Source organism: Oryzias latipes, chromosome 10 (assembly GCF_002234675.1).
Source record: "Oryzias latipes chromosome 10, ASM223467v1".
NCBI lineage: Eukaryota > Metazoa > Chordata > Actinopteri > Beloniformes > Adrianichthyidae > Oryzias > Oryzias latipes.
This window is the reverse complement of record NC_019868.2, coordinates 20,490,185-20,512,979: the sequence shown is the minus strand read 5'-3', so window position 1 is coordinate 20,512,979 and position 22,795 is coordinate 20,490,185. Positions and strand designations below refer to the sequence as shown.

Here is a 22,795-nt window from a genome sequence, read left to right as displayed (position 1 = left end):
ATGTGCACTCTATAGGTACATGTTTAATCTAAACTGTTATTTCTTATTATTGTGAAAAATATTGATTGATGTGGTTAATTGATTTATCTTTTGCTTCTTCAAAATGAGCTTATTGGAGATTCTCTGGACAACGGAGGACCCTGTGCTGTGGCCTTTCTACCAGAACATTCCCTTTGAATTGCCTTACACCTTGGATCCATGTGTGATTTGTTTGAGTGATGTCCAAACTGGTGCCTTGTTAAAATCTGTTCCAAAGGACTGGAAAATCTCCCAGAGTGTGCTTTACTTTAAATTAAAGTTGTTGGTTTGTTGTACTGTGTGTATTGTGCTTGATGTGATGGAACTTTTGGCAGCGTCTAATGTATTGCTTTTGATGACAAATAAATTCAGAAACTCGTGTGTATATTTTTTGTCTTTTTTCCCCCCCCAAGAACACAGCACAACTGCAGTCTAAAAAATAGCATTTATGCCAACTCATGTAAATATATTTTCTCACAACTGATCAGTAAACAGTTGACAAATTAATTTATATAATTTTAAACTTCCCATATCTACCCTTTCTTTATATAGTTTGGCATTCTATTAAATGTATAGATTATACGAGATTTTGATCGGCTCTTATGAAGGGGGGAAAAAAAAGCGAATCGCTTTACTGGCCTTCCTACTTTCCGTAGTTTATACGTTGGCAACATGGCGTCTTCAGACGTACACGTCCGATTATGTGAACAAGAAATACTTAAATATGATTTAGAAATTAAGGCTCTCATTCAGGTAAGGACATATATTTGTAGAGACAGTGACGCGCTTGATTAGAACCCGGTGTCGGTCGAACATGTCAACTTCAACAGCAAATAAACACGACAGCCGCTTTCTCTCTATGGAGTTTCCACAACAGAGATAGCCGGTGGAGCTTCCAGCGGTTTATTTGACCATTATAAAGGAACTCCTCGGTCAATATCTGGGTATAAGAGGAATAAAGTAAATATAGATGAAACGCTTTCTTAAATTTGTTTTTACTCCGTCAGACATTGGTTCGCCTGAATGCTTTTCAAAATAAAGTGTACAAATTTTAAAAATATGCCACATTTACGTAAATATTAACGGTATAGTGTGTCAGTGAACTTTTTTCAGTCACAGATCTAGATGGTTTGTCCAATTGGGGTTCTTGTAAGCGATTTTACTACAGAGACGCTGTGTAAATGACAATAGTCTTTTGAATAATGTTCTCAAAAGAACCACAAAACTTGTCAAATTTAAACTGATCATTGTAATTTAAATTAAAAAAATGTGCAAGTTATTTTTTTAAAGTACTTTATTTTTACAAAGGTTGACAGATTAACACCGTCAAATCAAAAACATTTGAGGTGAATTATGATTTTCCGTGCTTTTATTGTGAAGAAATGCCCTCTATCACTCTCGTAGCATTTTTGTTGATATGAGTAGTAATATTACAGACCAGTTGGATTTTATGAATACATTCTGATCCTATAGCTATAAATTATTACTAAAGAGTCATTATAACCAGAAATATAAATGAGGTAATAGAATTTAAAAAAAAATAATACAATGTTTCCAAAAGGATATTTTATGACAAGAGAGTTAAACGTTATTTGCTAATGTTTTCTCTTTCTAATTTTAAATATTTGTTTTGATAACTTCTACTAAAAATACCAATCATTTGGGTAAACTATCTCTTAGTATTGGTTCATCCTTAAAAAAAATTATGTTTAGAAATAAAACATTAACTTTTGCAGACATTTCTCTGTTTCTATTTTTGTATTTTTAGTTTTTTTTTTGCCAATATCGAGTATATTTTTCTTCTTAATTGAATTTCCTATATTTTAGGTAATGTTTAGTTAACTATGAAAATGTTGAAGTAATGTAATTGATTCCTCAACAGGACATTAGTGAGTGCAGCGGCCCTCCAAGCAAGCTCACAGAGTTAAACGGCGATATAAAAAAATGTTTCCATAACCTCAGATCAAGGATTGAGGTGAGCCATATCCATTTCACACACGGACAGACATATACACACGCACAGTTTTAATTCTTTGTTTTTAGGACTTGAAGCAGACGGCATTGGAACAGGACAAACTATCAGATAAGCAAACATTTATGCTTCAAGTGGAGGGCCACCAAAAGCAGATGCTGAGGTGATGTTCGAGATAATCAAACACTGTAAATTGTGTCGTGTTTTTAATTTTTTTTTAGTTATCCTAGTAATGCTGCTTTCACATTGGTACACCTAAAGCCATAAGATGCATTAGTTGCTATTTTATGAACAAATAATGATTGTTTTTCTTATTGTTTAGTAATCAGACAGCATGGAGGAAGGCCAACTTAGCCAGCAAATTCTCCATCGACAACACGGAGAAACAGTCCCTTCTTATAAATGGAACCGATAACACCGCCAGACAAAGGTGATGGACAGTAAACGGCTTTTTATTTTAGTTACCTTTGAATGTTACACAACTTTCCAAAAAATCTTTAGTTAAACTACATATTTGTAAATGTATTATAGTATTTTTGAATTAGAATATTTCACTACTTTTCTCTGCCATGTCAACGTTACATTTTACTGGCTTTTTGGAACAGGAAGTTGACCAAAGAGGGGCTAGCGCAGACCACCAGTGACATTACAGAAAACCTAATGAGCATCAGCCGGATGATGGCTCAGCAAGTCCAGCAGAGTGAGGAGAGCATCACCTCTCTAGGTAAGGAAACATGTGGGACCTTCTCTTCATTCGAACCGCACACTTCCTCCAATATAATTTTAATATTTTAATGCAGAAATTTAAAGTTTGATGAAGACAATATAGATTCAATTAAAAGTTTTTATAGCCTCAACTCAATTCTACCCTTCTTCAAAGAAAAATAACGTGTAACAAAAATATTTCTCTTCTATTTATTTTTTTAAAGCAACATCTTCCAAAACAGTCCAAGAGACCAATGAAGAATTTAAAGCTATGACGGGGACCATTCACTTTGGAAGAAAACTCATTACCAAGTACAACCGTAGGGAACTAACGGATAAGCTGCTCATCTTTCTGGCATTAGCTCTCTTCTTTGCCACAGTTCTTTACATCCTCAAGAAGAGACTCTTCCCTTTTCTGTAGACCGCGTTCCTCTTAGGTGGACTCACCTTTTCACTCTGTGTTGAATGAAAAAGCTCCCGGCTATACGGCCCCTCAAGGGGACCAAAAAATATCCACAAGCTAACAAAGAATCCTCTAATTGGGTTTGAATTTGTAACGTTAAGGGGGGACAACTCCTCAGACACAAAAGAAAAGGTGCAGAAAAGGATGGAAATGGATTTTTATGTCCGTGTCAACATGATGGAAAGTTTCTATTTTTAGTATTTAAATAATTTGTTCAAAAATTCAATGATTTTCATAAGAAAACTAAAACAATTTCTTATTCAGCTGAACACGCTAAGGCTGTAATTCTTTTGAATTTTTTTTTATTTTTACATTTTGAAATGGTTTATTTCAAGCAATCAAGGAATAATGCAAAAAAACAATACAATAATTCATAATACATTCATTCAAAGATGTATCAAACTTAGGAAAATTAGATTTTAAATCAAAGATTGCTTGGATGGGAGTTGACATGTGTTCACAGTGACAGTTAATTAATATAACATAATATATATAACATAATTGAATTACCGTAGAAGATGACAAAAAGCTAAAAATATTCAATTTACGAAGGAGTGCTGTACCTTTTCTCTTTAGATTCCTGAAAGTTAAAACAGTAACCTCAAAAAATATCTTTGGAAATAATGTTCAATATTGTGTAAATATTAGCAAAAATAGACGCTACTGTAATGACTGTAATAATACCATAGTAATTTATGACTGCTTATCTTACACTTGTTTTATTATTTTGTTTATTTTTGTGAGAATGTAATTTAGTTCTTAAAATAAAACTACTTTTTGTTTTTTAACCTAAGTGGTGTTTATTTCAGTGAAAATGGTTCGTGCTGCATATGAAGCATTTCTTTTTTTATTTTGCCTCATGCATATTTCAAAACTTGCTCATCAGAAACTCCAGCATCCCTGCAGGTGTGAGCTTGACTCTTGGACAGCAGTGAATCAAAATCTCCAAAAAGGAGTAGCAGTCTTCACCCTGGCTCAGATAGAGCCACACGCACCCCTGCCTGTCTTTAGATAAGACCCGGAAAAGCTGAATATTCCGACCTGTTTCCCCCTCGTCCCGTTCCATTGTGGGTAAAGGGTGACTGGGGTATTTTTAGGTTTGTGCAGCACCGTTATCTGACGTTTGTCTTTTCAACACCACGGAGGAGAGGGTGGCCAGAGAAGCTACGTGACCTTGCTACCCTCTCTGCAACTGCCATTTTGTATGGCGGATGCAAGATGATATTTATTGATCATTTATGAAAAAGATGCATTCATGAGTTGATATTACACAGTTGATGTTGTTGGTTATGTTTCCCAACGTAACCCCAATAAGATGACAGCCCAAAGGGCATGTGCAGAGAGACCTGAGTGATGCATAAGCATCCCTCACTCTTGTAAAGTGGTGGCGGTCGAGCAGAGCCAGCCTGTTTGTAGAACTGAACACTTAAACAAGACCTCTGGCTCTCTGTCCAGCAAATTGGACTGTTATTGCATTTAACCTCAGCTTATTGTCGATCAAGTGCTTTGGTTTGGATCTGAACAAGTGGGCCGCAGTCTCTGGAAAGCCGTTGTGCCACTGAAAAGGGACACAAGTAGGAAAGCTTCGACTTTTCCATTGTTTTTATACTGAACAGCAAATCATTTTATTATTATTATTTTATTTTTTTTACCAAGTGGGGTTTAAATAAATTTCCCTCTCATTTTAACGAATTATTAGAAAACAATGTGCGGTATAGCTGCTGATAAAACTTACAGCTAACTAAAAAAGGGCTTTATATATTTGGCTTAATTTTAAGAGCAGAAATGATGAGGTTGCATGAGATAAGACTGATTTATTAAAAAGCTTTTTTGTTGCTTTTCGTCTTATTTATAGATAAAAAAAAAAAGAATCTTTCAGTTAAATTTGATTTGTTTCTCCTATTGTTTAAACAGGTCAAGGTTTAATGGCTGAAAGCATTCATGAGCCCCAGCAGTCTCTAAACATTCAACAGACAGGTTGTAAAAAATCCTCTAAACTTTTTGAAATGTAAAGAAAACATTTCACCTTGTTTAAGCAAATTGAGGGAAGTTTCCTAATAGCCCCTTAAGCATTTTAAGCGGACATACACCATGTTAGAATTACACAGAAGTTACCTTCCTTTATAAGGTTATAGAGCAACTGTTCATCACTCATAACATCCATTTGATTTAAGTTTTTACTGCTCATAAAATGTATTTGCATTTTATCGATAAACTGTTTAATTAAAACCTTAAAAATGATCATTATAATGTTTGCTTTCCTTCAAAAAAGTCATTTTGAATTTAAGTTGAACTTAAGTGGTTAAGTAAATAAAATTATAGAGTTTTAGTAAACGTTTTTTTGTCATTTTATTGTCATGTCGGAAAACACATATTCACAAAACTAGATTAAGTATTTGGTTATTAAGACAAAACAAATGAAAAAAAAATCGAAATCCTACTTGAATACAGAGAAACTAGGAGAAGACACGCGTTTTTTCTAGAGTTTTTGTTTGTTTCAATCTGCATGCAGTCCTTCTGAAGTGAGTTTAGACTTATAGGCCTCTGCTGTTTTCCCCCCATCTTCACCACGTCCTAATGCCGTGAAGAGAGCCGTTACTGGAGGGAAACGGGTTCTGGACGGTGTTCAAGTCCCCAAAGTTCATGTAGTTCCCGCTGCTGCTGGAGGGCTGCATCGTCTGCGCAGCGGCTGCGGCTGCGGGGTAACTGCACGCATAGTTCGTGTTGCAGGTTGGGCTGCTGTAGTTGCTGAAAGCGGGGTAGTTGTTGTAGGTGAAGTGGCTGATGGGAGCCATGCCATAGGAGGGGTTGTAGGCGGTCGAGTCCGCGGCCAGGCAGGGCTTTCCATCCCGCACCAGCACCGGCACCGACACCCTCCTCGGCGGCGGCAGAGACACCATCTCCAGGCTCTGGTCCTGCCTCTGCCGCTTGCACTTGTAGCGCCGGTTCTGGAACCAGATCTTCACCTGGGTCGGGGTGAGTTTCAGCACGCTGGCCAGGTGGTCCCTCTCCGGCGCGGAAAGGTACCGCTGCTGCTTGAAGCGGCGCTCCAGCTCATACACCTGCGCCTGGGAGAAGAGGACCCGCGGCTTCCTGCGCCTCCGGGGCTTGGGTCTGTCCGGATCCTCAGGCTTGGAGTCCTCCAAAAGTTCGACACGGACACCGAAATCATCTGGTTAAACCAAATACAGAGAAAAAGAATTGTTTTTTACGCATCAATAATTTAGGCCTTGAATTGATCCTTATAAGATATATATTGAGATATTTGAAGCTAAAAAATATATATTTTTTTTTATTATTTTAATCTCTTAAGTCAACTTTTAGAGTCGTTTTGCGTAAAAACAATTTGAAAGCACTTTTCCGCGGAATTTCCTCAAATCTTCCTCAAGTTTTAGCGCAGTCTGCAGGCCTCAAAGCTATTTTTATTCCCCTTCTTCTCACCATCTCACCTTTTCCTCGTTCATCCTCAAACTCGTTTGATTTCTTGTCCATCTCCATATCCATGACGACTTTCCCGTAAAACGCAGAGGTAAAGCTGAGCGCATGGGCTCTGCTGGCTTTGGAGTCGTGGATTTCCTCCCCAAACATAGATGTGACGGTGGAGGAGGACATTTCCCGGAGAGGCTCCTGCTTCAGACGGGCCAGCATGCAGGAGGAGGAGGAGGAGGAGGATGTCGGCACCGCGCAGCAGTCCATGCGAGAAGAAACCTCGTGAGAAGACACCATAACGTCTTGGTTCTGCTCCAGGTTTAATATATCCTTGACAGAGAAAGGAGTGGACGTGCTGGGGCTGGGAAACATGGCAAAGAAGTAAAAAAAAAAAAGGCTGTGAATCCGTCAAGGGGAAATAAAAAAAAATCAACAAACGGAGTTTCCTTTTTAATAGTGTTTACAAAGTCAAGTAGTTTGGTGTCCAACGATGATCTTGAGTGAAGTGTGCATTTTGAATGTCAACTCTGTCTCCAAAGTTTTTCTTTTTTCTTCATGGCCTCTTTCTCATTATGTGACGCAGAGAGGAAGAGGAGGAGAGAAATTGCAAGGAGGAGAAGCAGTCCATGTAACAGCCTTCATTTATATCGTGCGTGAATAAATTAATGCGCATAAAAGCTCTGCCATTACTTCTAATCACAACCAACACTATCGATTTAAAACGAATTTAAACTCTGGAAACATTTTATTCCAATACCCCATCATTGTTGGCAAAGTTATTAAGCAAGTTCAATTTTACGCACTTTTTTTTACGAACATTAATATATAACAATGTTCATTAGGGAAGTCTGTTCGTGTTTCAAACGGGGGGAAACTTCGCAAACACCAAGAAAAAAAGGAGGATTAGCAGGTTTGGTTCCTGAACACAGAACTTGAAACCTGAGTGACACACTCTCTGCTGTCTGCCTCCCAGAGATTCTGGAGCCGCTGTCTGGCTTATCAGCGCGTGATAACAGATGACAACAAATCCACGCACACACCCACCCACGCTGCAGGCCAGGTTATCCAAAATAAGTCTGACACCTTAAATTTGGACCATAAAATATACCAAGTTTACAGCGTTTATAGGCTAGATTTTCCCTATTTTACTTAAATATTTAATTTATTTTATTTTACTGACTATTTTTACGTAAAACCAATCACATCAGTGTAAGATTACCAACTATTTTATTTAAATTTAACAAAAAAGTTTAAGGGGATAGTCCGTGCGTAATGGCGCATGACCTCCACGCGTTTCTCGTTGCACCGCTGCCACCAAAGCTGTGGTTAATGCGTGTGGAGACGGCTAGAGGAGACAGACAGCATTATCGTTTGTTTTATCTTCAGCGTTTAGCGCAGCCACGGGGTAAATGGTCCCCTGTCTCCAACCCAGCAATTGTGTTTATAGTTCTGAAGTGGATTTTGTGCGCCTCGCGAACCTGATGAATGGCCGTAAAATCTTTTAAAGCCGCAGTGAGACTCATAGGCCGCAATAATTTGGGGAGTTCACAACATTATCCCAACTCCTGTGCATGGTTTCCCCAAGAAAAGAAAAAGGTTCTGAAGAACTGCTCGCTGAAATGACAACAGGCCGCAAATCTCCTGGATACTAACATATTGTGTCACCTGTAAATTGAACATGACAGGTCTGGCATGTGTTATGCATCTCTAATGCCTCTTCCTGCAGCAGCCCCGCGCTCCCCTTTGACCTGTCTTTCTGCAGCACATCTCCAGCTCAGATAAAGCATCAGATAAGGCTGCTTAAAAACTTCCGCTGCGCAAACGGGTGGGTATTTTTAAGGGTTACGCGTTGAAGGGATAAGCCTCAGCGCAGGAGCCCCCATTTCGTTGTGTTTCTGTCCTTACAGCCGTCTTTGGTTATTAGTGAGAGCATTTCTTCGGGTGGTGGATCTACTCTAAATAACTCTCCATTTTTCTTAAACCAAAATTGTCTTTCAAATTAAGAGACCTGTCAATTTTAGCCGTATAACTGTAATACTTGTAGCTTTAGAACATTTTTGGCTCATCCTTTTTTTTAATTTATATTTTCACATTTGTTTAACTCAATTCCCAGCATGAATGAAAAAACCGATGGAAAATAATTTAAAAGCAAAACATCTAAACCTTTTAATCCAATGCTTATAATAAAAGCCAAATATTTAAAGCACTATCTGCAAATATTTACTCAAGAATTCACAGTTGCAAGCCCATTTGAAAACTTTTGCAGGGCAAACATTCATTAGAAACACAAATGTGCACATAGTTTATTGTTTTGGTATTTGAATGATTTTGCGCACTAGCATCTGTGTTTATGCATGTTCCTGGGCTCACTTTTAGTCTATGTATAGTTTGTCACATGGCAGCTTAGTTTAAACGTGGCAAAGAATCAACAACAACAATGATTTATGTATGTGCTACTGACTGTGTCAGGGGTATTTATGCTACATCTAGTCTGATTATTTCACAAACTACTAATGTTGGGGTGTTTATGGTTTGAGCAGAAGAAGAAAAAAAAATAATAGACCATGTCTTGTTGATGCTCAAAGAGCAAACCATTTTTTTTTTTTACACAGACTGATCCTCACCTGATCTCCTCTTAAATGGTCCACCTTGAAAAGTCTCAGTGCTTTCTTTATTTGAGCAGTTTCTAAATTATTTATTTTTCAGATGCTCATTTGGCCCATAAGTTGCTGCCATGTTACCTAAAAATTGATCATCTGTGCTTAGTAAAGTGTCAATGCTCCTTTTCCTGAAAAATACAAAAATCAAACCCTGTAAATGTGTAGTTTACCATCTGGGAGGCTTTTAGCTGATCCTCTATCCAAATGACAAGCAGAAAGCCAGAATTTATTGTAACTCCCCCATAAGGTCTATATTAAGTTTTAACATTTTAATCACAGCTAAAGTCAAATGCTGGTGGATAGGGAGAAACATTAGAGATTTCGATGATGTCATAATGATTTTACCTACCACAAAGCTTAAAAAAAAGAAATAAAAGGAAACAAATGTGGTCACGTTTTAAAAAGTCAGATATCTTTATATTTTTCTCTGATTTACCAATAATGTAAAATAATTAAACATTTCTTAACAAATTGTTCTCAATTCATTAAGACAGAGTTTTTTTTTTTTAAAAAGGAAAAAGCACTCCACAAAAAATACTTAAACTTTGACAAAATTAGATTTGTTTTTATTTGATTTGATTGATTTATTTTCAGCAATACAAAAAATTGAATGCAATAAAAAATACATAACATCAAACCCATGTTAGATATAAAGTACATTGATTAGAAAATAAAGACAAAATTGCAAAGGTGTTAGAAGATGATGCCATCTTGTTCTTAATTACTCATAACATAAATAGGCATTTTTTGCTGTAATGCATACATTACACATATATGTTACATTAGATTCACTACATATAATGATCATTACGATCATTAATTCAGTTGATTTGTTGCTTGAAAGGGAGCACGGCAAGCAAATGTATATAATCCCACCCCTAATACGTTATTTCTCCATAGTTTCCATAATCTGGTCTTTATCAGATCAAGTGCAGATTAATTATTGAGTAACAAAATATCCTCAGAAAACATTCTTACATCATCTCAGTAAACATTACATTTCAGATAGAGGGGAAAATACTTGACGACAAAGAGCGGAAACCATGTATCCATCTTGTCCCATGTGGGGTCTCTTGAGTTGCTGGAGCCTATCCCAGCTGTGCCAGGGTTAAAGACGGGGTTTACCCTAAACAGCTTGCCAGTCCTTTTCAGGGCACAATAGGAACAGCTGTGGTGAACGATATAACCAGCAACTGGTGTGAATGGAGCAGAAAGTTCCACATGCTGAACAAAAGAAAAGACAATTCAGTTTGGGGACACAAACTCAATATAATCAAACGCATCACCTTGTTTTTATTTGTGTAATTATAAATAAAACATGGACAGATGTGGTAAATATGAAAAATGCCCAAAAAATGTTATTCTGACAACGCAATTCACACAATTGATTCACAAATTAAATGCTATTTGGAACAGAATTCGATCTAAATTGAATTACCGTGGAGGTAAAGCGTATATCTCACGCTCATCACAAGTCAAATGGCCTGTTTTTAACCTCTCATTTCAACAGTTCATATCATATTATATTTTCCAGCGTACTTCCTTTTCCCCATGCAGCACTTAAGGGCTTATACCATCCTGTTTGTTTCAGTTCAAGGCCAGATCATGGCAATTACAGCGCCACACTGCACCCTGGATGTTTCTGACAGCATCACCGACTCCCTTTCAGATCTCTTCTTTCCTTTTAGGAGCTACAACGCTCCCAGGTGGCTGATGGAAGAAGAGAGAATTTTGGTTTTGGCTCATCTGCTCATAACGCTACTGATAATAGAGAACTCAATTACCAGGAAAATCTATAAATTTAGCATTTTAGGGGAAACTCAGGGGTCAGCAACGTGTCATTTATCAAGTGACGTGACTGTAACCATAAGCATCCCAAGTTCCAAAGTCAAGCTGCTGCAACTGGAAACCAGCTCAATCTGATGTCGAGTGCCGTCTGTCCGAGCATCATTTGTCTTGTCAGTGATGGACGGAGCAGCATCTCCTTCATGCCCCATCAATGCGTTGCCTCGCCCAGCCCACGTCCCCCATCCCTCACACACTCTCCCCAGGTCATGTTCATAGGCTTGGCAAGCCTTCACACAGCTTGCTGCTGAGTTCAAGGTGATGTGAAAGCCCACAGGGGACAAGAGGACGGATCCTAATCTGTGCCTAATTTAGTTTAGTCTACGACTCCTCGCAGCTGATATTTCGGCTCAACACAAGCTGGGCTGCAAGCTTGCAATATGATGAAGGAGCGTTAAGGTCATCCTCTGTTCACAGTAGGAAACAATAGAATGTTCATATATAAATATGTAAATATTCAAGATTTAGAGAAGTTCTATGACAGAACTTTTTCTAATGACACCCCTAAAATCTATCAAGTCATGCAAAATAAAATAAAACTTCTTTTCCTGTTTCTTCTAACATCTGATGAGCATTTCTTTCATGTATTACTTTTGATGTTTCTCCTTTTTTCGATTATGTTATGTGCCATCCATTTAATATGTGTCTTCTCTGTTTGCAAATGCTTCTTTTATCCTTATAAATAAAGTTCTAAAAATCAGTTTGATTAGTTTGATTTACAAAGCTAGAAATTCTGAGCACATGTTCCAGGTCCATTAATGAGATTTCATTTTCTAAAGCAAATTTTTTAGTGATTTTGTAACTTCAAGATATCCAGCAGTTATCAGAAAAATCTTTCACCTGTTGCAAACAGAACAGCTGGTGACCCAATCGCCATTCTTAAAAGTTGGCCACCAGAGGGCAGCATCGTGCCTTTTTTCCCTTCTCTCTGCACATTTATTTAACACCATGTCAATCATTAATTAATGTTTAAATTAAACCTCTTCAGGACTGTTTTCATATCCTAAAAGTTACAGATTTTTTTAGGACTGAATAAAACCATTCTTCCAAAATTTAATACCTTTTTAAATGTTTTTTTTTAATGTAAGAGCAACACCTTTTTGAAAACAAAAACTTGATGTATTTTTTATTGTTGCCAGCCTATTAGCACGTATGAGATGGATCTCATACATCATACTCATACATATAGATGGATCTTTGTAACTGAGGACGTTACATCTGAGTCCCTCACTGACCCATTATTTACCTGTCCTGAGGTTTGCAGCATCTCACAGGGTGGATGCTGATGCTTTGGCTGCTCCTTGATTCACCCAGCTTTCCTTGACTCCATTTAACATGCTGACTTCTGCGCTTTCCATGCAACATGAGTTGACAAAGAAAGAAGGTAAGGGGTATTATCAGTAGGCCAAATGACCAACGCTGTAATAAAGCTTTCTAGAGCAGCTTCATTTGACTTACCTTAATAAATAATTCATGTGGGGACAAAGCAGGGTGGAAAGAGCACTGGTCTCACAGTCTCTTTGGTCAAGCTGTTAATGAGGTCACTTCATCGCTGCACTGGCATGGTTATGACTGCTTCCCGTTTGTGTACATTGAATCACCTTCTCTAACTGTGTGGCAGGTCCTGCGGCGTTCAGACTGTCAATTATAGTGTGGGCATTTCCCTGCAAAAGGATTATTTCAGGGCAAGTCTCAGATCAAGGTGACACACTGTGAATTTCTGTTTGGAAAGTGAAACAAAACCAAAAACGACGATTAGAAAACAGCTCAAAAACATTCGAGAGGGGTTAAGACACAGCAGGTCACTTTAACCAATACACTGATGAGTACGGCTACCGTACAGCCAAAATGTAAGAGTGTGTGTGATAAAAAAAAATAGGAAAAAGGACAGGAAAAGACAGTTGCAAGTCCTCTTCCTGTCTGTCCTCACAGCATGTGTCTCCCTCTCTGGTGGGGACAAAGAGGGAGCTTGTGCTCCATCTGGACCTTTCTAATTGCCCCTTCTACAGAGGTCTGACACAGCAGGACCCTGTGTTCCCAGCAGGTCAGGCGTGTGTGTGCGAGTGGGTGCGTGAGCAAGGAAAGTGGTAGTGAGGGAGGCTCGGGCAGACAGAGTCATCACTCAGGTGGTGCTCTCATGGGTTCACCACACATATTCAGCCCCCACATAGAGAACACTGTTCATTATAAATATCAGAGCCAAACGAGGGGAAAAGGAGAGCACAGGACAGAAACATGGCAGGAGGCAACGGCTGGTGGCACTGTCCATCATAAACTAAAAACACACGGTTAAGAGGACGAGAAATTATAGGAACATTTTCTTCTTGAACACATTGACCTCATGGTGTTCACAATGGACAAGCAAGGAGGGGTTTCTTCTTTTTTTCTTCTGTTTACTAGTGCATGTCCCCCACCTACAGTTGGAAGATGCTTTGATTTAAAATGTCAAAGTGATGCAAATCTTGCAAATCTTCCTCCAGCCTTTTTCTTTCACAGCTCCATTTCAGCATTTGAAAGAATTGGTGTGATATAATTCCAGCTGGGCACAAACCGCAACTATTCCTTTCGCCTTCAAGCGTTTGGTACTACCGTCAATAAAAATGGGAGGCGATCCTTACATCACTACTCAGTATGCGTCCCTGATTGATCAAAGTTGAATTTTCCTTAACTTTCAGAGTGTGTTTAATGGCCATTTTTTTTGCACACAGAGCCCAAAAACGGTCATAGAAACTAGCTACGCGTGTACGTGAGAGTGTTGAACCTGGAGGCCCCAAACGTTCGTTTACAAAGAGTCTTCATTTGCAAGCGGCCATTTGGACGTGTGTTGCTGAGGGCGGTGTGCTTGTAGCTTCATAGTCAGTCAATGAAATTGTGATGGAGAAGGCGACTCTGGAGGAAAAATATCTCACAAACAAGTAAGAATTGTAAGAAAGACAAACTTAAAAAAAAAATCAAAAATTCAAAGTTGCAGGAAAGAAACCCTATAATGAGATCTTACATTTCTAAATTCTTTTTGATTTTAGGAAAAAGTAATCAATTTAACAAAGACACTCAGATTCTCACATTAAAGTTTACACTTTTTTCACAGGAAAAAAGTCAGGTCATTATTTGCTGTTGTTCACCCTCTTACATAAATAGAAAATATTGCATGAAATCGTATTTGGCAGACAATAAAACAATTTTATTATACTCTTTTTTCCACTTATGTATTTATCCCTGCTTTTATTGATAATTTAAAGAAACCTAAAACCTCTGAGAGCCATCCTAAAGTAATAAAATCAAACTTTCAGAAAAATGTTTTACCTTGCATGGTGTCATTATCTTTAGTAACCACAAATAATTTCATTTTTTCCAAGTAATATCAGTAATGTAATTGTAGTTTCAGAGCAAAACCTGTTGCTTTAAATTGAATCAACTGTCCTTTCATTCTCTTGAAGAAACTTCACCCTATTTGAACTCAAAGTAGCACAGCTTCCATTGTATAGGTTGGCCAGATTTAAAAGTTCTCAAATTAAGTGAAAAAGCATCTGATTTGATTCTGTTGAGGATCTTAAATGATGCAGCTCCATATTGTCCTGGTGCATAATCTTATGGTAGCTCCTCTCAGCTTCTGCCAGGCCAGGTTATGAAATCCGCCCATGGCCAGGTTACAAAAATCCTCTGTGGCATCTACCAGGGAAGGCAGCTCCGTGTTGACAGATGGGCACAGCATTCCTAGGCCTCAGTCTTGCCAGCACACTGCCAGGAGCAGGACAGACGAAGCTATGGAGAGACTGACTGGCATTTCTTTGCACCTATGTGCTTCATTTCTGTGGCAACCTCAAGGCACGTACGACATGAGTTATACTCTGTGAATGCTGCTCCTTCAAACTGACACATGGGGACAGTGATGGGTGATAATGAATGAGCAGTGGTGGGTGTGGATTCAGGCATGTGCCTGTTTTTATTAGTTTTTGAGACATGTTGTATAAATGGAAGCACATTTTTTCCACTGTTTCCTTTGTGTTTATTATTTTAAGTAGACAATTTGCACGGAGTGCCAAGAGCATGAACTAATCAGAGACTTTAAGGATTTGATTTTTTGACAGGTTGCCTTCTGAGGTGGCTTGCTCAGGACCCATGTTGGCCAGTTACGTGATCCATCTCCAGGCTCAGGAGAAAAGTTCAGCCCCTTCCCCCAAGCCTCACACCGCTTTTACACGGATAGTGTTTTACATGCTCAAGGTGAGTGGAATACCAGCCCATATCTGTTAGTCCAGTCCTTTAATGTCCATACTTTGCACTGCTAGACCACCTGCTCCAATGTTGCTCCCAAACCAATAAAACCCGTGTGCAGCCACTCAGACTGTTCATTAAAATACAGTACTGCTCGGATTCCTACGCACTCTAAATGTCCTAATCTTTCCAAAGCAAGCCCACTTTTGAGTCATTATCTGATGTACAGCAATTAGCCAGAGCATTTTGAACACAAATTTAGCTTTGGCACCCATAGCACATTCAGTGAAATCAGGACTCTTTAACATGAAGCACTGCATGGACGCAATGTTCCAAGATGCAGTGCACAGACGGTGCTCAGCCAACTCCTGAGAGACTGCAGTGATTATGCCTGAAACAAGCCCTGTACAGGCTGCTGCTAGCCAAAGGGATGAGTTTGGTGTGTGTGACGGAGACTAAAGAGAGGTGGGGGCACATGAGGAACATTGGCAAGTTTCATCGTTGAGAACAAAAAAGACCAGCAAACGTGAGTGAGTCGCTGACCTTGAAATGGCTGTTTCAACACAGTGTCCTCATTTGGTAATTATACTCCTCCAGAGATGAGGTCAGGCTGAAAATCAGCTAAAAACAAAGTTGGATGGTAATGGCAGTGGTGATGACGGAAACGAGAATGAAAAGAAGAGGAAAGGAGGATGAGACTGAGTGAAAACGACAGAGGGAAAGATATAAAAAAAAAGGAGACAGGGAGGCAGAACTCTGTGCATGGTGTGAGCTAGCATGGGAAATGCGTGGGACTTATGGCCCATCACTGGCTCTGACAGAACACACATTCACTCACTCACACACAAATTAAATGTCATCAAGCAGCTGAAGTTTTTCCCTCAATATCCTGCTGTGGAAAAATCTACCTAATGTATGGGGGGAAGCATGCAATGTTTGCTAGTTAAACTCACTGTGCATGCATGCACAACAGTTGCTGTTCACTAGTCAAAATTCAGAAATAAAACCAGCACTGCTTCAACTATACCACCAGAGGGCAAAATCTGGTCAAAAAATAAAATGTATTGGAAAGACTGCAAATATTCCTGGGTATGTGTGCAGATACACAATTTCTCCAAAAGCAGTAAATGCTGGTTTAGCTCACTTCAGTCCTCTCATTTGAACATGAAGCACATTCACTTTATAACTAATTATTGTTTTTTTTTTTAGATGCTGATTCTTTATGAAGCAAATGTTAAAATATTTTTTGAATATTTATAGATTGAAACCATCTAACAGCCTTTTGCTAATAATAAACCTTTGTTTGTGTATTTCTTTAATTAATTTGTACTTAATTTTATGTATGTGTAGTTTTTTTATCCTCCTTTGCTTTATTATCTCACTTTTCTCATTGTTTGTTTAAAATTTCTCAGATTCTGTGCTTTTTTTCTCTGATTTACTCAACTCTTGTAATTTTTTTCAGCTTTATTACTCTCTTTGAGATTTATTATGTTAAATTTAGTAATTAACAAATCAAACCAAATGATATTGAATTAAATCTAATTCAAACTAACCACAATCCATTATATCCAATTGTTTCAAATCAAATCAAACTTTTTAGACATACGTTCTGACACCAAGTGTCTTACCTAATAAAAACAAGCTTCATTGTAAAAAACAAAAACCGTCACACGCACACAAAAAAGAAAAGAAACGTTTAACATAATGCTAACAACCCTATTCGACCACCACACATAAAAGAAATTGAAACATGAAATAATATGGGAATAATTCCTTTTGCGTTCTGTGTTGTTCAGAATCTTGAAGTTTTTGGATTCCATGCCTGAGCACAGTTCAAGAGACACATTGCATGACATCACTTTGATGCTTTCTTTTCAAATATGGGTTGGTGTTTAACTGGTGCGCTGATCGACACTTTTCAAATCACGGTAAAACACAGCTGATTGACCGTTGAAGCAGAACTACATAGAGCAACTCTGTGAAGCAATGTCCTGTCTTGTCGATGCAAGCCCGCGCAACCTAAACCACACCAAGTTTCAACGTATGTGTGCTCCGAGAGGTTCGCCATAGGTGGTTCAGGTCAGCTGTTGTCAAAACCATGCTGGGAGAAACTGAGCCGCTGAGGGCCATGACGTGTGCTGTTACTGCATACGTGTGCACTTTTATACAGCTTTAATTACAGCCTGTGAACACAGACAGACTTGTTTATTCTGCGGCGTAGTATATGCTGAGGCCTGGTTGGCACCGAAAACACACATGCCACACACACTCGCTTGCTGCTTTTTAGTTGTAAAAGTATCTATACTGGACAGCACAAATTGTACCAGCCAGCTGAGTGAGTCACATCCATTTCATGTCATTAATTCAGCAATTTATGGGTATCTGAGCATAGAGCATCATCACAAACAGACAGGGGCTGTCTGCTTGTTTGCGATGATGCTCTGAAAACGCTCTTGCACTCATATTTTTCCAAAAGGAAAAGCACCAATTTTTGAGTTGGCAGAAGCACTTTTCCAGAATTGTAGTAGTTTTATTCAAATTCTCACAGCTTAAATAAATAGGCTATTTAAAGGGCATCATCCTAACATAGGCTGCTTTATTTTGAGCAGACGAAGGAGGTATAAATAGCCTCTGAGGAGTGCAATAAGCAAATCCTTCATGTTAAATGCTTTTCATTACATCATTGCCTGTGAGACTGAAGTTCTGGAGAGGCACCGAGCTCTTTGGGCCAGCCATTATGGTTTGTACTAATGTTCTGGTTTCACAATCCAAACACTCTAAGAGCTTTTATTTGCTCAAGTTTTTCCCCCTTTTTACTCTGTAATTCAACTTCTTTTTTTCAGCTGACCAAAGCTGTCAGCGGAGGAGAAGCAGCTTTGAGAGGGAGACAGAAAAATGGAAGAGGCAAGAAGCAAAGCAAGGCAGAAGCAGCACAAACTGTTGCAGGAGAAATTTCATCAACCGTGGTGTTAACACTGATGTTTCACATACGTATTTTCACATAAATGTGCCATGAGTACACAACAATTGTTCTGATGCGTCTGTATAGAAGAACATTTATTAAACCAAAAACAATTTTACAGCAAGGTGTATCCCTGCACAGACAGTCTGACGTCTGTGGAAGCAGCCTCCACCGTGTGGTTTGTGCAGCAATTTATCATTACACTTGGCTGCAGCAGGCACCACTGAAATGACTTGTATGACTGAACCACGGCTGCAGTGAGAACTATCTTTGCTGCACGACAAATCACCATGCAACTCGCAAATCGATCCTCTATCAGGGACACATGTCATGTCAAGCACGATCCACAATAAGATACATTTTTCCAACATTTTTACGGAGAAGAAAAATGGAACCGAAAGTTAGTGTTGCTGAAAAGCTTGTTCTGTTTTTGACTCATGTTTTGTGGGTTGAATGTTTAAAGTCTGAAGAACTGTAGTACTTAATTTAACAAACAGGCGTCCGATAAAACCAAATACAACCATACCACGTGGCACGTAGCTCCTCATTGTGGTCGCTAATCAAACACTGCTATGGGACAGCATTTCTTACCTAAAACAGTATTTGTCAGAAGACATCCAAGATGGTTGTGTTGGTCAATCAAACAAACAACATGCTTAAGATGATCCATCAAGTGTTTAATGGGGTCAGGTCAGGTCATTCCATTCTCTCCATTCCTAAATTCTGGAGATCATTCTCTGAAAAGTTCTCCTCTGTGGGGCCAATGATGTCATCTCAGAGGACAGGTTCAGTCCTACACTGTTTCTGTTAGGTAAGTTTCCAATGTCTATTGCTGAGTGTAAGGTAAACCTGTAAGTGTCAAATGCTGCAGTTCCTAAGATTATTATATTACTGTATAATTTTCCTTTTTTTATACACACTGGATCTGTGGCAGAGAAGATTTAACTGATTTTTATAGAAAAATGGTAAAATGGTGCATATTTATGAAACGCTTTTCTACCTTCATTAAAGATCCAGTCCTACGAAAATAGTTATTTTGGGGTATTTTTAACATGTTTTTTTTTTTTTTTACATTTATCTAATAATGGAGGAAATACATGAAAACATTTAACCCTTGTGTTGTGTTCATATTGTTGTTACTCAGCCAGTGTTCGTGGGTCTGGTGGACCCGTTGCATGTGGTTTTTAATGCCTCACAATCAAACACTTTGATGTTAAAATACTCGACAGATGTTTACCTCATCCATTTACAATCAGTATATTTGGTTAATATTTGCCGTTTACCTTTGTTAGATCACATTCATAACTCATTATTTAAAACGTGATAAAGAAAATCAATTAAAATCAAGATATGAGTGGAAACAAATTTTCAAGTGAAGCAAAGGTTTTCAAAACTACTGACTTTTATTTATTTGAACACAGAAACTGAACCCATTCAGCTGCACAACACAAGCTGAACACATAGAGTAAACCTATTAGTCTAGACAACACATCAGCCCCATTGAACACATGGCCTTCTAGCCACTAGCCTGTACAACACATGGTCCTGGCTGCTGACGGCCTGGTCCTGTGGCTGGGTGCTGATGGCTTCGTTTTGGAACTGGCTGATGCTCAATCTAAATGGTAAATGGTAAATGGCGTATACTTATATAGCGCCTTTCTTCCAACAAGGACAAAGGGCTTTACAGTCACAGACCCATTCACCCAGTCACACACACATTCACTTACACATTCACACACTGGTGGCGGCTCCGCTGCCAAACACAGGCGCCCGCCTACCACCAGAGGCAAGGTGGGGTTCAGTGTCTTGCTCAAGGACTCTTTGACTCATGGGCGTGCAAGGCGGGAATTGAACCTGCAATCATACGATCATGGACCAACCACCCGACCGCTGCTCCACGGCCGCCCCTATCTAATCATCTTCTTCAGAGTCACTGTCAGACTCTGAATTTTTAGAAATGTGATCCTCTAAAATCAATTCCAGGGTCCTCTGCGCAGAAAGCCTTTTGGTCATTTTGATCAGTTGTGATAAGGAACCACACTGGCAAAGCTATATTTATAGTGTCCCGCCTCCAATTTGTAGCAGATAAAGAGCGAGATATTAAAGATTCCCGCAAGAAAGTCAAATGGTCAAATGTGCGGGAGAACGATAGCAAACAGAGTTGATTCTTGAATTATTCTAACAATGTTGCAACCTTGCGCGGGAACCGCAGGTGCAGAAACAGAACTCACATTTACAGTGAAACTTTCTCTCTCTGCCACTCTCTCTCTCTCTTTCTCACTGGTCACACACACACACAAAGTCACACACACAGTCACACACACACAGTCACACACACAGTCACACACACAGTCACACACACATTCACACACACAGTCACAGTCACACACACATTCACAAACACACACACACACACATTCACACACACACACACACACACATTCACACACACATTCACACACACACCCACACACACCCACCTACACACACCCACACACACACACAGCAGGCCCAGACAGGTGGAGGACAGAGTGTAGGTACATAAAACATCAATTTCCACACTTCTATTAGCCCCGGGTCCAGTGGACCCGAACATCTTATATGTAATATAAATGTGTTGGGGGGGTATACGGTGTGTGGTCATTAAAAATGTATTCTGATATATGTTCTTCACAGAAAATGAGCCAAGGCCAGTGAGTCTGAGTTTGAAAAATTAATTAATTGTATCATTTTTCTTTTGATAAAAAATGAAAACGGGTCCCACAGACCCGAACACCACATAAGGGTTAAACTCAAATTTCTCAGTATTTCTTGTTGTGAATCTGGACAAGACGGAAAATTGCTGTTTGAAAAAGACGTATTTGTGATGTAGAAAATATGCTCCCTGCTCCGCTCCATTCTGATATATCCACTTGTAAACAAATAGATCTGTGTACTTCTTTGTTTTCCTCATCCGAGTTGGTATCTGGCTCAAAATTGTACAGTTGATAACTCCAATAGTGTTCGCTCATTTTGTTGCACCCGTAATGTTAGGTTATTAGAGATTGTGAGGAGCTGCAAGCTACCAAGAGAGAGTGTAAACAGAGAGCTCTCAGCAACAGAGAGGTCTCGCACACAACTCAAAGGCAAATTTCTAATAAACTACTGCCACTCTACATAAACTGAAACCACACAGGTGTTTGAGTTTTGCCAAAAACGTTGTAATCTTAATTAAAAAAACCACTAGGAGCGCTTTCAAAATAGATCAGAAGATGGTAAGAGTGGATCTTTCAGGCCTAAAGTCTGTCATAAGTTCATCCATGTACCCAAATACCACCACAAACAGATTCACGCACTGATGGTGGCAGAGCTGTGATGTAAGACCCCCAGGACCAACATCAGGTTCAATGTCTTACCTGAGGTACAAACCTGTAAAGTTCTGATTAGAGGTTGGCGGCTCTACCTCTGCACCATATAATAAAGCGCATATTAACTGCTAAGATCATCACTAAACTACATGTTCCTTATAAATCTGGCTCAATTGACAAGGATAAAAAGCAGGTTTGTTACGCTCAAAAAAATGCAGGGTTTTAAAAACTTTCTACATTTCCTATTTTTTTAATATTGTTACTGAAATGTGTCAATAAATAAATGTTTTGTGTTTTATTTGATTGAAGGAAGTTAGAATAAATAAAGAAGTAAATGAACAAGGACCTCTGTGTGAGTACATTTCACACTTCTACTTGATTTCTGGAGCTGTCATGAGTTTATTTGATTAAATACTAATACTAATAATGTAACTAGGCAAACAAAATCTTTCTAATTGTTCACAATTCAACACTCGTCATGAAGTATTTGTTTAAGGCTGCCTTCAGTTAAATCCTGTTCTGAGCACGGAGCTCACAGAAAGTACACACCGTCTTCACAGGACAAATACAGACATGATAGTTTGACAAATGTAGTCTGAGCTGAAAGAAAGTCACTGAAATCCTATTGGAACATCCATTGTTTTATCTTCATGCAACTGTCAGGCCCCAAAGAAAAATGCTGCTGTGTTATAATGATAAATGCTGGAAAAATAAAGCCAGTGCTACAGCTGTGTTCTTTCATAGCTGGCGAGCAGTTTACCACTGCTCTCTCAGCAGGTGTTGGCTTGCTAAAAGGATATTTGTCAATGGTTGGCCATTATATCATGGAGTCCAGTCATTTTTCTTAATCTTTAATTAATCTAGTTAATTGCAACACAGCTGTAAAATCACAAGTTTCTTCCTGAACATGGCTACGTTTTGGGACCTTTAAAAATGTGCTTAATTTCTGTGTCCAGAGCATGACTTTCTCTTTGTCTTTTAAAGTTTTGGTCGTGCAAAAAGTTCTTAAGGTATTGCTAGAAAAAAAGGGAACCTTTTATTTTGAAATGTCATATTTTTTTAACGTTTGCACCCTAAAGTATTCACAAAATAGAAGCTGAAAGAACAAACTAAAAGCAATTTAGAAGTTTGATCCCCAAAAAGGAAATATTTTAGAAAGACAGAAGATTAAAACTGAGT

General features: G+C 38.7%; 2 protein-coding genes across 2 annotated transcripts; one reads left to right on the top strand and one right to left on the bottom strand.

The window, feature by feature from the left end:
- Positions 1–655: 655 nt before the first annotated feature.
- LOC101160821 (vesicle transport protein SEC20) lies at positions 656–3,946 on the top strand. The gene is made up of 6 exons (XM_004073403.3): positions 656–771; positions 1,901–1,993; positions 2,062–2,153; positions 2,313–2,420; positions 2,596–2,714; positions 2,920–3,946. The coding sequence occupies exons 1-6, from the start codon at positions 691–693 to the stop codon at positions 3,114–3,116; spliced, it is 690 nt and encodes a 229-aa protein (XP_004073451.1). The 5' UTR covers positions 656–690; the 3' UTR covers positions 3,117–3,946.
- Positions 3,947–5,722: 1,776 nt separating this feature from the next.
- On the bottom strand, positions 5,723–6,959 carry nkx2-5 (NK2 homeobox 5). The gene is given in 2 exon segments (NM_001104912.1): positions 5,723–6,330; positions 6,608–6,959. Coding segments are annotated over 2 exon segments (960 nt in total).
- Between the last annotated feature and the right edge of the window lie 15,836 nt (positions 6,960–22,795).